Source organism: Eschrichtius robustus, chromosome 5, assembly GCF_028021215.1.
Source record: "Eschrichtius robustus isolate mEscRob2 chromosome 5, mEscRob2.pri, whole genome shotgun sequence".
Lineage (NCBI taxonomy): Eukaryota > Metazoa > Chordata > Mammalia > Artiodactyla > Eschrichtiidae > Eschrichtius > Eschrichtius robustus.
Window position 1 is genome coordinate 19,398,211 of NC_090828.1, and position 14,751 is coordinate 19,412,961.

Sequence of the window (14,751 nt, forward strand, 5' to 3'; positions counted from 1 at the left end):
AGTTCTGGTGACAGCACCCAGCACACCTACAGGCGGTTCTCCACCCCAGCCCTCTCCAGGGCCTGGCCTTTCCAATGGTGTCCACTCCCAGCCTCCAGATCCCAAACTTGCCCCATCCAGTGTCTGTCATTTCAATCATCCCCACCCTCAGAGAACATTAAATCTACAAGGGGAATCGTTAAGATCATTCTAGTCCAGTGCTGTCCAATAGAACTTTCTGCAATGACGGAAACGTTCTATTCTGCACGGCCCGATATGATAGCCTCTAAATACATAAAGCTACCGAGCATTTGAAATGTAGCTGTGCAACTGAGGAAGTGAGTTAAAATTTTGATTTTAGTTATAGTCATCCCTCAGTATTCACAGGAGATTGGCTCCAAGACCTCCCCCTTCCCCACAGCAGATACCAAAATCCGTGGATGCTCAAGTGCCTTACATAAGATGGCATGGTACAGTCGACCCTCCGTATCCACGAATGTGGAATCTGTGGATACAGAGGGCCAACTGTAAATTAAATAGTCACATGGAGCTTATGGTTACCATAATGGACAGCACAGTATTCAGTCCAAAGCGCTAAAATTTCATAGATGGGGAAACTGAGGCTCAGAGAAGATCAAAGTCAAAGACTTGTTAGTGACAAGACCAAGGTACCTGTGTTTTATTCCCTGTGCTGTGTAGCTGCTGCCAACTATGGCCTGAGGGTTTCTTCCTATCGTCAGTTCCCATATGGTGCTTTGAGGAGTGTTTGTCCAACATCCCCTTGGACTACACTCTGAGGGCAGGGCCCTGTTGCTCCTCCCAGAGCCCTCACCCCCTCAGCACGGGCTTCATATAATAACAACAGTGATGGCTAACAGTTCTTGAGCACTCGCTCTGTGCCAAGGACGTTACATGCAGCATCTCTCTTAATGCTCTCACCAACACGATCAGGTGGATGTAACATGATCTGCCCTGAGAGGTTAGGTAACTTATCCCAGGGTCACATAACTAATAACTAATAAGTGAAGGAGCTGGGATTTGAACCCAGGCAGCCAGATGTCAGAGCCACACTCTATACCACTGGATTGTACAGTCTCACTGAGGGTAACGTTGTTGCAGGGGAGACAGAACAGCTTGACTCTCATGCCCAGCTTCCTAACTCCAGGTTTGACAAGGCCCGAGGATGGTGGAAAACGGCAAGAAGTTGGGCACAAAGTTTCATTCTTGCCTGTAATAACTCAAATCGCTAGGGTAAGTCCATAGTTACTAGGTAGTCTTCATGTACATTATTTCATTTGATCACCAATTATTTTACAAATGAGAAAACTGAGTCTCCAATAGGTTAAGTGACCATTGCCCAGGGTTACTCAGTTACTAAGAAGCAGAGTGGGGACTTGAGCCCCCGTCTCCTGACTGGTACCACACTCTGCAGCCAGAGTGTAGTATCTGAGAGTCAAATGCAAGGGGAAGGAAAACCAAAAGCGGTGGGAGGTAGAATAAATGTAATGATGTATACCGGATCCTGAACCGGAAATAGAGGATCCTATTTCTTAACCCACCAACTTCCTCTTCTATTTAGTTTCCTGAAATGATTGCTTTACAGCCCCTTCCTTCTCTGAGCACCCACATGAATCTGGAATCAGCGATTCCAACGCTTTCTGTTTGACTCTGCGTTCCATGAGGGCACTGTCCTTGTCTGACCTACTACTGTATCTCTGGTGCCTACCATAGGTCCTGGCACATTATAGGTACTCAGCATTTGCTGAAGTAGTGAGTGAATGAATGAATGAAAGGGAGTGGAAGTTGAGACCTAGGAAACCTGGGTCACCTGTCCAGCTCACATTCCTCTCATCTCTAATCCTCGTTCTCAAGAGAGGCACCAGGTAAGAGTCAGATGACCTGGGTTTGAATCCCAGTTCCTCCTTTCATTAGCTGTTGACTCTGAGCAAGTCATTTAATTTTTCTTAACCTCAGTTTTCCTCTTTTGTACAACTGACAATAATAGATCCCACTTCCTCAGGTTGTTGGAAGGATTTGAAGAGAAAAACATGTAGAGATATTAGCACGTTATGGGATACTTAGCAAAGGCCCAATAAAGATTATTGGTTTTGATTTACAAGGATGTAGTGAGGACTAAAAGAAGTAAGAGATGTAAAATGCCTTGTAAGTCACTTAATATTAGTAATGTAAATTCTTCACTTTCTGCAGGGAATGGAGGGCAGGAAGGTGTCTAGTAAAGGGGCAAAGAGAAAGGTTTGAGTGCAGACAGGGCATATTTTAGCTGTGCTTGTAAAGAGTTAAATGATTGGCCACCTCATCATCCCCCTCAGCCAGGGACTGACTAGTTTCCCTGCTCAGGAGCTTAGGACTCAAGAACCACTTGGAGAATTTGGAGAAAGCCCAGGAAAGGATAGAGAGCCAGCGTTTAAAGAGACAGCCAACAGGAACCATGAAGGGAGCTGGAGGAAAAGGAATCACATGCACTAGAGAAGAGGCCAAAAGCAAGAGGACCGGGCTACCCTGATGGTGCAGTGGTTAAGAATCCGCCTGCCAATGCAGGGGACATGGGTTCGAGCCCTGGTCCAGGAAGATCCCACATGCCGCGGAGCAACTAAGCCTGTGCGCCACAACTACTGAGCCTGTGCTCTAGAGCCAACGAGCCACAACTACTGAGCCCGCGTGCTACAACTACTGAAGCCCGCGCACCTAGAGCCTGTGCTCCGCAGCAAGAGAAGCCACCACTATGAGAAGCCTGCGCACCACAACGAAGAGTAGCCCCTACTCGCCACAACTAGACAAAGCCCAAGCACAGCAATGAAGACCCAACGCAGCCAATAAATAAATTAATTAATTAATTAATTTAAAAACAAAAAACAAGAGGACCAAGGATTTTCCGTTTCCACTGAGGACAAATGTTGATAGCAGGAAGAACTTCCTGAAAGTGAAGGATGAGAAACATGAGCATGGTGGAGGAAAGGGGACTTATGGAATGTTCTTCCTCCTGAGAAATCCAGCACTACAGGGGAGACTCCTGCCTTATGTGGGCAGGAAATGCCTCTCTCCTTCCGAAAGAGTGATTGAATGAGATGAAGCTGATTGGGCAGGGGGCCTGGATAGGGGTGGACTCAGCCTTCCCTTAGTTAAGCAGAAGGCTTCTTGTCTCTGCACCTTTCTAATCACAGTCCCCCATCCGGCCCCCACGTCTGGTGCCTCTCCACCCTTGTCCTCTTACCGCTATCTGAAGGCTCATAGCAGTCGATAAGTTCTAGAGCAAGGTCAGAAGCCCGTTCTCCTTCTTTCTGCTCCTCTTGGAGAAAATCCACAAATTCCAGCAGGGTCAGCTTCTGCCCATCAGATGAAAACTTTTCAAACAGTTCCTGCACCTCAGGACGCTGAGTCAATGACTTATAAAACTCTACAAATTCTTCTCCCTCCAGAGTCCCAGACTGGGATGCATCTGCTCTCTGCAAAAGAGGGTTTAGAGGAGAGTGGACAAACCCTATTAACAGCAGATTTTTTGGCTTTGACTTGCCCTGTAAGGGCAATATTACTGGTGGAGCCAAACATGCTTCCACAGAATTCCTGACATTCAGTGTTCATAGAAGAAGCCACTTCAGTAAGTAAAAAGCAAAATTTCAGCCATACCATTTGCTACTGGAGATAATTTTCAACTAGAAGGAGTTAAATACCCCAACATGTCCCTAAAAGGTCAGGAGATCCCTCCTCCTATTTACTCACATACCAGTTGGAGTTTTCCACTGTACTAGGCACTTGTGAAATTCTGGCCAAGGGCAGAGAAATTAGCGCTTTGGACTGAATACTGTGCTGTCCATTATGGTAACCATAAGCTCCATGTGACTATTTAATTTACAGTTGGCCCTCTGTATCCACAGAGGAGAGAGGTCCCTGAGGTCTGATGTAATAACATGTTGTTATTTACCTTTCATAAGTTTACGAGTCATCTTTCCAACAAGACTGAAGGTTAAGAACCATGTCCTGCCCACACTTCCCATTGAGCCTGGCATAGTGCTAGGGTGCATAGGAGAGATTCAACAGATGAGTGTTCCTGGAGAGTGTCAGAGGACTTCCGGCCAAGTGAGAATGTGGCCTTGGCTGGCTTCTGCTATTCCTTCCCCAGAAGACTCACCTGGAAAAGCTGGAAGGCATGGTCTTGGTCCATTTCCACATTCATCAGGTGCAGTAACCGCTGGACTTCTCCGAAAGTCATCCGACCATCCTGGTTTTTGTCTCCGTGCTGGAACCAATCACTCAGCCATCCAGGTCTGAGTCAAGGCAAAAGCACTGAGTGTGTGTTTGTGTGTGCACGTTCATCCATTGACATCTGCGCCCCTGTCTTTGTTGCCAGTCTCTCCCCAATGCCAATTCATTTTCCACATTAGTTTCTGGAATAATCTCCCCAGAGCACCGATCTACCTTGTCCCTGCATGGCTCAGGTGCCTGCGGGGACCTCCCTGTTGCCTGCAGAAAGAAGCCCAAATTCCTTAACATAGAAGTTAAGATCTCCTTCACCCCCATGATCTGGCCCCAACCTCGTCTTCTCAGCACATCACTGACCTCCCCGTACCTCAGCCAGACTCAGCAACTCCCCTGCTCGCTGATGTCCCACTCTCTCTCCTGCTCTTCAGTTTCCCACCTCTGGGCCTTTACTCATGCTGTTCCCTCAGGCAGGAGTGCCTTTCCCTCCTCCTCTCTTCATGTTCAAATTCTACTCATTTTCAAGGCTCAGCTCAAATGCTACTTCCTCCCTGAAGCTTTCTCAGAACCATCTCAGCTAGAAATAAATATTTCTCTTTCCTTTGGACACCCACATATCATCTAGAGTACCATAACACTGCTAAGGTACTTAAATTATTTACACAATTCTATTTTCTCTACTGACTAAAACAGTATCTGAGTCTCATTAATCTTTGTATTCCTAAAGCCTGGCATAGTGCCTCATACATTCTGCTTAATAGATGGTGAATGAATGAATGAACTGGCATAGAAGGCGAATACAATCTAGGAAACTTGAAGTGCGTTGACCCCACTAAGCCCTCTGAGGAGTTGCTTCCCATCCCTATGGTAGTTAATGTCACTGGGATCTTCTGTTCAGCTCTCAGGATCAGCACCTAGTTTGATCCTTTGCCTTTCACTGTCCCTTCCTCCAATCCTGGGGGCCCTGATTCCTGCCCAAACTCTGCCTGGCTATGCCTGTGCCATCGCAAGCCTCCATTCCTCCCTCAGTGTCTCAGCCTCACGTCGGCTGAGCTGTCCCTGCCCACCCCATCTGGACTCTCGGGCTTCCCTAGCCCTGTGCCCCCTCCCACTTGTCCCTAGCCCTGCAGCATCTGGCTCCTTCAGTGACCCGTGGAGCCCACTCTGACTCCATCCTGCTGATACTGGTCCAGCCGCTCCTGTTGGTCCATGCTGGTGACAAAGTCCACCAACAGCTGGAGCCCCTGCATCCAGATCTGGGCCTCCTCGACACTGTTGGCCACCAGGTCCAAGTTGGAGCGGCGGCCATGGAAGACGATGGTGAAGCCCTGCTCCAGGGGGAACTCCTCTGCCAGGTTTCGCAGCAACTCAGACTCGTGGCCCTCACGCACTGTGTCCACATCGGATATTGAGACTGCCGGAGAAGAGGCAAGTGCGGGCACTGAGGAAGAGGGTCCGCCAAATTGCAGCAGCTGAGGGTCAAGGACCAGTACTCCCTTCTTTTCTCTGAAGCCACAGGAGGAGGGACCTCAGCCTCCACAGGCTGGAACCCCCAAAGCCTTAGTACAGGGAGATGCAGACCCTTGGAATTCAGGATGCCACAAGTCATTGCTGTTTTCATAGGCAACATGGCAAGGGGCCTGTTCTGGGAGTGGCAAGACCTGGCTTCCAGCCACCAGCTGGCAGTGTGACATGGGCCAAAATGACATAACCCCTCAGTGCCCTCATCTTAAATAAGGGATGGTCCCCTCCATGGCCAGTTTACATGGTGATCACAGGAGGACTGGCGGGGCTGACAAGTGGAAACACACTTGCGGGGTAGAAGCAGTTACACCAAAGCATGATGTGCCCAAATTCAATTCTCCCATTCCAGGTTTGAGGGCTTCCTCTTTCCAGATGTCTGGGAGGGAGCCAGAGAAATCCTTCCCCCCACTTCTTCAGCTGGAGCTGGTGTGGATCGTGAGCTTTGGTTATGTCTCTAAAGTAGATTCTCTTAGATGTGTCCTGTGATCAAATTTTTAGAGGGATCATAAAGTGTTTGGCCAATAGGATGCACATTATTATGACACATTTATGATATTTAGAAGTATTCGTTATAATGGCTAACATTTATTAAATGCATCCTGCTTTCAGACCTCATGCTAGGTGATTTATACATTAACTTCTTAAGCCTCTGTAACATACTGGACAGGTACTGTTTAATCCCCATTTTATAGATGAGGAAACTGATATTAGTTTAAGTTAAGTAACTTGTCCAAAGCCAGTCAGCTAGAAATTGGAAGAGCCAGGGCTTTAATCCAAACATTCTGATGCCTGAGATCAAGCTCTTATAATAATAATAATAATAATAATAATAATAATAATAATAATAATAATAATAATAATAATAATAATAGTATAATAATATATAATCTATGATTTACTGAGCTTTATTATGTGCCAGGACTCTTCAAAGGTCTTTGCATGCGATAACCAATTTGATCCTCATAACACACTTAAGAGGCAAGTACTGTTATAATTTCCATTTTACAGGCTCAGGCACAGACACAAAAGGGACAGCACAAGGGCATGTCATAGGACACTGGTCCCTCCCCCTGCTCTCAGGCTGCTGGGTCCTCAGGGTTCTATCCACCCATGTGCCCGCCCCTAGCTATCCACATCACTCACAGCTGGGCTTGGCCCTGCCTCCGGCCTGCCGGGCATGCCAGACTGTCATGCCATCGTCCTGAAGTCTGAAGTATCTTAGCTTCTTCCAGCTTTTGGACCTCACCTTGCGCATCAGCGTGCCTTTCTGCATCAGCAGCAGGTCTTGATTAACAGGCAGCCCTGAGCCAGGAGAAGCAGGGACTGGGTAGCCGGCGGGGAGGGTGGAGGGCCCAGGAGGAGCTCTTGAACAGGGTCCAGCCTCCTCCCTGTCCCTGGGCTGTCTCCCCAAGCCCTCTTCTCCTGCAGGGGTACTCACGGCCTTGCAGCAGGGACGCCATCACCCACTGCTTCACCAGCTGATGCCAGAGTCACCTAAAGGAGCGAGGAGCAGCAAGAGGCTTTAGGTTAATCTCGGGGTCTTAGAATAACAGATCAGCGGAGGAAGAGAAGGAAGTAGTGTTTCTTGATTGCACACTGTATGTCAGCTACTTCATCTACATAGTTTGTAGCTCTTTTTACTTCTGATTTGAGTTTGGTGGTTCTGAGGCTTAGAGAGGCTAAGAAACTTGCCTCAGTCACATAGGGACTTGGAATTTAAACCCAAATATATCTGATTCCAGAGCCTATGCTGTTTCCCACAGCCATCTCCGACAGGGCCACACCAGGGCTTTCTGCCAAATACCCCTTCCTTCCCAATATCCTGCTATCCACGAGGTAACGCTAACCACACGTCTCAGTTCCCCATTATTAGGAATCACCAACTTGCTGGCTGTCCCCTTTCAGAAACTAGACTCTCTCTGCATCCTAGCCTTCCCTTCTCCAAGTGGAATCATCCCAGCTCCCTCCCCCAGGAGCCCTCTCCATGCTCCCAAGTAGGTCATCCAGCTCCAGAAGGGCTAAGCCAGAGTATTTCTTTTGTCTCTTCTACAACGCTTGGTGCTGCACCTACTTAAATAAGCCACTTCTACCTTCACATGATAAAGTATATTTTGTACTCTTTTTCATAACAGTAATTCTCACAGTTTTAATGGACCAGATAAGTTACATAGTCTCAGAACGGCATTTTCAAGTTTTCCCTACCTACTAAAAAAGAGTTCCTACCTTTAAATATGTGCTGTCTAATTTAGGACTGGTTAAGTTGTCCTAATAGCTAACAACAAACTTGCCTTGAAAAGAACTAGAAGATTTGATTTGTGGCCACTTTGATTCTAGCTCTGCCTCAAGAAGAAATATACTCAACTCTTAACCAAATCATGCTGAAACTGGCCAAGTCCATGAAACATAAAGCTCTATGCTCTTGTATAAGCAAAGGATCTACACTTGGATAAAAATGTTGTGGTTTTTAATTAATAAGTTTAACATTTTGACAGTGGTGAACATCTAAAAAACTGGAAGAATCCTTAAACCAATCATTCAATTAGTACTCCATTGAAACATCATGCAGTTCAACTCCCTACGTTTTACAAATGAAAAAGCAGAAGTCCAGAAATGTGATGTGACTTGTCTGAGGTCACACAGCATATTAGTGCCCTATCTCCCTTAAGTAGGAAGAGACTATAAAGTCACCCAGGGTAACTAAGTCTTCAGGAATAATGTGGAGGTCACTGAGAATAGAGCTTTCCTGACTGCAGGACTTAGAGAAGGCTTTCCAAAGGAGTAGAAATGTGCAGGGAATCAGTTTGAGCCTAAGCAGAAGAAATATCTCAAGGCAGCTCTCAGGAGAGCAAGAACCCTGAGACAGTTCCAACAGGGAAAGGTTTTGCTGGCTGAGGCCGAATGTGTAAGCTTGGGTGAGACCAGAAGAAACCTCTGATTGAAGAAGGAAGAAAAAAAGACAGAAAAGCATCTCTGCTTTGCTGGGTGGCGATGCACAGTTTGGAATCTGAGGTTTACAAAAGCTGTATGAAGACTGAAAAGTAACGGGTCTGGGCTTCCCTGGTGGCGCAGTGGTTGAGAATCTGCCTGCCAATGCAGGGGACACGGGTTCGAGCCCTGGTCTGGGAAGATCCCACATGCCACGGAGCAACTGGGCCCGTGAGCCACAATTACTGAGCCTGCGCGTCTGGAGCCTGTGCTCCGCAACAAGAGAGGCCGCGATGGTGAGAGGCCCGCGCACCGCGATGAAGGGTGGTCCCCACTTGCTGCAACTAGAGAAAGCCCTCGCACAGAAACGAAGACTCAACACAGTCATAAATAAATAAATAAAAGAACGTGAATTTCTTTAAAAAAAAAAAAAAAAAAGTAACGGGTCTCTCTTAAATGTCTTAGGTCCTCAGACTGTAAGGGAGGTTGAGGTAACCCGGGCTGAAGCCTAATCCCCCTTGCCAACATCCTGCCTCATCTCTCCTCTGAACTTCTGGGATGGGTGGGTCTTGGCCCTGGAAGAAGACAGAATTACCTTCCTTATGCCTGTGTCTGGGAGCCTCACCATGATGTCCTGAAACATGGGAAGCCTGAGAACAGAGCCCAAGTGCTGGGACACCCCTATTTTGCTGGGACACCCCTACCTCCTCTCAAACCAGCCTTAGAAAATTATTTTAACCTTTCTTGTCAAACTCTTCCAATCCCAGAGCTCAGCATGCTCTTCCAATCCTGCTCCTATTCCTGAATCACTATTTTAAACCTGTATCTAGGTGACATGTGTCCATTAGAGGGCCAATTTCAACTCAGGGAGCCACAGAATGTCAGAGCTGGACTGCATTTTATAGAGAAGGGAACAGAGAACTAGCTGAACTGCCAGTCGCCTAATGAATTAAGTGGCAGAACTGGGACTAGAACTGAGGTCTCTATCTGACCACCTCAGAGGTCTCACTGAGACACTGCCCTTAGAAAGGGCTTTCTCTAGGAAGCAGATTAAAGGAGAGATAAGACTGAATGAGGGACATCAGTGTTTTGTCTCTCCTCCCCATCATTTTCTGTTCCCACCGTATCCCACTTAATAGCCCTTCTTTTCTTTCTTTCCTTTCCCCACTCTCTGCTTGACCCCTTCCTTTTCCTTTCTCCCCAGCTCATTCTTTTCTCATCCCCTCTCTGCCTCCCTGTTTGCTCACTTAAGTCAGCCTCGCTTTGGTCTCCTCTTCTCATCCTTCTCCTTATACTTTCTCTTCATTACTCCTTCCTCTTTTGTTTCTCTTCTAATTCTCAATAGCTCTGGTTCTCTTCCGCTGTGAGGAGTTTGAGACCCTGGAAGGGGGACACTTGGGTTCGGATACTGAGTAGCACATCCCTCTGCTCGGCCTCATTTTCCCCTGTATCCTAGGAGATTGACTAAACAAACTGCCCAGAGAATGAGACTTAGAACCCAGGTGTTCTAGGTCTTGGTGTTTCCTCTGGTGCCTGAAGGTAGGATGGGAAGGATGGTCACAACTGATGTAGGTGCAGTTAGGAGAGGAGGGAAAAAGGATTTGGAAGTGGGAGCGAGAGCAAAAGGCAAGGAGCAGAGGATAATGACTGAGAATAAGAGAGATTGGGTCTTAACTGTTTACTCCTAGGCACATATGTGGAGATCCTCGAGGATATGGATAATTACCTCTATAATACAGATGAGAAAATAGAGACACAGAATAAGGTGGGAAGTGGCCAAGGGCTGCCGAGCAAGATTTGGTCCTCAACTGCCAGGTGGCTTCATGTCACCTAGAGATGGACTTCGGCAGAGTTGCCAATGGCGCCAACGGCCAATAGTGGAATTCAAGGTGTCTATGGTCTCTCTGAGGGTAGGAAGGAAGAGAATCATTCTGTCTACTCTCTTGCTTTGGCGCAGGATTATGACAGACCTGGTTCATATAAAGAGGACAGAATGGGTCATAGCCCTCAGAATGTTAGAGCTTGAAGACTCCTCTTTTATAACACATCAATCCAGCAGTTCCTGGCTATATCAGTATCTCCTGGAGAGTGTCTTAAAATAGAGATTCCTTAGCTCCACCTCAAATCTACCAGATCCAAATTTCCAAGGATGGGGTCCAGGAATATTTATCTTTAATAAGCACTCCTGATACACAAGCAAATCTGGGGAAGCCTCCACTCCCTCTGATCATAGATCAGGAAGTTGTGGTCCAAAGTCACAGAGCTAGTTAACGTCAGAGTCAAGACTAGAAACAAGTGCTCTTCCCAGCACAGCACTCTGGCACACCAACAAAGTGCCCTGGGTCATTGAGCAGGCTAAGAACCAGGCATAGAACTCAAACCCTGGCTCTTTCCAAGGAAGTCTCACAACTCTCCCTATTACCAGGGGTTTCTGTACTCCCCATGGGTCTTGGCCAGCCCTCATTTGGTAATCCTCAACAATCTGTAATTGAATTTGTGCTAAAGCATGGCTGCTCCAATTCTCTCTCTTCCCTTACTAGGGTGGGGCTCACCTCTGAGTGGCAGCCTAGGTAGCTAAGAGGTCCTCATATAAAGAGGTGACTGACACAACCAGCAGGAAAACTGTAAGTCAAAGAGGTTAAGCTAGAGAAAACCAGGAGGTCAGGGCCCTGTAGGTCTGTTCAGGCAAAAGAGTCCAGGGTATGATTTAGTCAGGGTGGGTAAGCATGTGGAGGGCAGAGTTAGGGACTCAGACAGGCCAGAGCTTGGAGCAGAGGCTGGTCTGAGCCTCCAGGCCCTTACCGTGGGCAGGAGAGAAGTCCTGTGTCTGAGATCTGCGACGCTCTCTTCTGTGGGCCGAGGAAACCCAGGAGGGCTCCTTTTCTCCTTTGCTTCTCTTGCACTCACTGGTTTCCTCCCCTCTTCTGCTGCAGTTTGCTGCTGTCACTGGCAGATTTACAGCCAGATGGAAAGAGTAGGGTGGGGAGAGGTGTGAGCTCTCTCCTCAGTCCAGCCCATCCAACTCTTAAAGGCCCAGGACACTGGTCAGTGTGAGGGAGTAGTGGGGGTGGGGTGGGCAGAAGAGGATTAAGGGGAGGGATTGACGGGCATCACATCTCCAGGGAGGAGGAGCCTGTCTGTCCTTCATCTTGATGCCAGCCCTCACTGACCTCAGTCCTGCAGTAGCTCTCAGAGTGAAACCCAAGGAGTATCTGAGTTGCAGTGCTCCATGAATCACTGCTTTTCATTCTGGTTGGTTTCTCTCTGCGTGTTGTACAGCTGTCTTTGCCCTTATTTCATCTGGCTCCTTTCCATGGTGTCTGTTTCCACTGGCAGAAGTGTCTCTGCATCCTGCCTTGCCGGGCACTCAGTCTAACTCTATGGCTCAGGGAAAGGAAAAAAGATAGAATGGGAAAGGGGGAAGATGAGAAAAGGAGGAGAGGAATGATTTGTGTAGAGGGATAGGTTGGTATCTACGTATATATTAGGTACTTGCTAAATATTGAAGGAATGCATACGTGAATGTAGGAAACAATTTGTTTCATATATTCATTCATTCTACAACCATTTGTTCAGCACCTCTAATATGCAAGGACGTATATGTTGTTTTTATAATGGTACATGTAGAAATGAAGCAGAATCATGGTGTCTGAGGATCAAGGGCAAAAAGAGGAGCACAAGGCTGGAAAGACACCCAACTGGGAAAGGAAGGTAATGTGCTTCTTACAGCGTGTATAAATAGGCAGCGGAAACAGGAACCAAGATTGAGGAAAGGGGGCCAAGGTAGGTGAGGAATAGGGGATTGTAAAGGGCTTTATCATGGCCCCATACTTCACTGTGAGAAACTAAGGCCCAGGGAAGTTTAGGCAATGTCCTAGACTCACATGTCGGCAGCAGAGACTGCCAGTCCCTTACACTCGCCCAAGTACTGTGAGCTGGGACCTACTTTTGCTCTGCCTTGGGAAGACTGTGGGGTATGGTTCTTTCTGGATCAGTGGATGACAGTATGGAGCTGAGGGCATAGGGCACAGCACTGTACTTGGACTTCTGTGGGATCGTCTTCCGGTGAGGTGTGTCTTAATCATAGGCACAGAGGGAACTAACTGTACAAAGTGGTGTGATTTTTGAGTGTGCTGAGATCCAGCTGCCTCTTGTGGCTCCTCCAAACATCCCTCAACTGCCTAATAGTCTACCATTAGTGATTATTTATAGCTAAATCGTTAGTCCCATTAAAATAAAATCCTCCTGAGTGATTACCATAAATGTCAGGATAGTGGTTACTTTTGGGAGGAGGGAGGAGTTGTGATGGGATGGGGCCCATAGCTGGCTTCTGAAATAGCTGACCAAGCTCTATTTCTGGTTCTGGGTGCTAATAAGGGTTTTCACTTCATAATAACTTATTAAGCTATACATTTTCTTTATGTAGTTTTCTATATCTGTGTTATATTTTACAATAAAATGTTTTCACATTTTATTAACTGGTAATTTCAGAAGCCTTATGGGTCTTTCATAATTTATACCTAAGTTGAGTTTACTCTACTAAGAGCAGGTTTTGGTAAAGGAAAAGGAGTATGCAGGGAGTAGAGGCAGAAGAGGGAAGGCCATTCATGGAGAACAGGAAGATTAGGAGGCATCAAGATTTAAACTGTGCTGATTTCATATTTTACTTAATAGTGGTCCTGTCTCACATGCTCGTCTTACTATCCAACATCATCATGTCCTTATTTTTCCATACTTCCCCTTCACCTTCCCCACTCCCCTTCTGTATTCCAGGATTACATACAGTTTGCCTCTCTGAGTCACTGTTTGCCTCACCTAATTGCGGCCCAACCTCCTTCCCTTCTGGGTATTCTGTGAGGGGTATTATCACCCCCCGCCCCAGGGTTTTCTGGTAGAGTTCGAACCTCAAACATTCTGCTTCAGTGTTCTCATAAGCACCCCAGATCATGTGTCCTGATTTTTGGGAAAGGCACTTGGAGACCTTCACAAGGTTAATGTGGCTCCAAAGAATGGCTTAGAAGACATGTCCACTGCAAAATGCTCCTCAGACACAGGACAGGAGCAGACAGACAGGGCCCTGTGCATAGGAACTGCCCATCTGGTTTAGTTGCTCCTATTTCCATAATGATCCTGGCCCTTCCCCCACTGTTGTCTATTATTAACAGATCCAGAAACCTGATCAGGGTAGCAGCAGCAGAAGGACTTTCTGGGAACCATGCCCAGGAAAGGCCTAGAAGCCCTAAATTGAAATGAAGGGGCAGCTGGCAAAGAGGGAGACCTAAACAGTATACTCTCTTACTGCTACGCAGGCAAAGAGGGAGACCTAAACAGTATACTCTCTTACTGCTACGCAGGCAAGCCTAAACTCTCCTCCTGACACCCAGGGGAGATGCCCTAAACTTCTCTGCTTCTCAGGAGTCAGGTTGGGGTTTCAGAGACCTCTTTCCTGGACCATCCAACCAAACTACTCAAACTTCTGAAATAAAGCCCCCTTCTTGTTGGTCAAAAAGGCAACTCAAAATATTAAATTCCATCTAAAAAATCATCAATATGAGACCACCTGTTGAATTAAAAGCCAAGATATATAACTTCAAAAGACCACAGAATGTGTAGCCACTCTTCCATTCCAGCAAAACAAAAACAAAAAAACACCAAAACCACCAAGGGGAGTGGGAACAAGTAGGTATAAAATAAACCAGAGAACAAGATGATAGAAGTTAGAACTAAAAATGCAAAGGGTGTAAATGCCAAGGGTGTAAGAGGTAAAACTTCAGAAAAATTCACAAAATACAAGTGTATGCTATTTATAAGCCATATCTCAAAAAGGTGGTACTAAAATGTTGAAAGTTAAAGGAGGATATCTGGGTGTGGAAGGACTCCAATTTCATTTTTATTCAAGATTGCCTTGGCTGTTTTGGCACTTCCCATTTCCATGCAAATTTTAGAATCAGCTTGTCAATTTTCACAAAAATAAACCTGTTGGGATTTTACTTAGAATTGAGTTTCACCAGCAGATCAATTTGAGAGAACTGTCATCCTTACAATATTATTTTCCAATCCATGGAGTCGATATATGTCTTCATCTTTGTCAGTCTCTCTTTTTTTTTT

At 46.6% G+C, this 14,751-nt stretch overlaps 1 protein-coding gene across 5 annotated transcripts in view; it reads right to left on the minus strand.

The window, feature by feature from the left end:
• The window catches only part of PLCD4 (phospholipase C delta 4), a 22,758-nt gene extending 10,609 nt beyond the window's left edge, over positions 1 to 12,149 (minus strand). For all 5 annotated transcript variants that reach the window (XR_011074123.1, XM_068544450.1, XM_068544449.1 and 2 more), the window contains exons 1-6: positions 11,446 to 12,149; positions 7,157 to 7,212; positions 6,862 to 7,020; positions 5,380 to 5,608; positions 4,127 to 4,262; positions 3,212 to 3,443 (exon numbers count right to left, since the gene is read on the minus strand). Coding sequence is in view for 4 of the 5 variants with exons in the window: in XM_068544450.1 (XP_068400551.1) it covers positions 3,212 to 3,443; positions 4,127 to 4,262; positions 5,380 to 5,608; positions 6,862 to 7,020; positions 7,157 to 7,178 (778 nt within the window). In the remaining variant the exon portion in view is untranslated. The remainder of the gene's footprint in view (positions 1 to 3,211; positions 3,444 to 4,126; positions 4,263 to 5,379; positions 5,609 to 6,861; positions 7,021 to 7,156; positions 7,213 to 11,445) is intronic.
• Between the last annotated feature and the right edge of the window lie 2,602 nt (positions 12,150 to 14,751).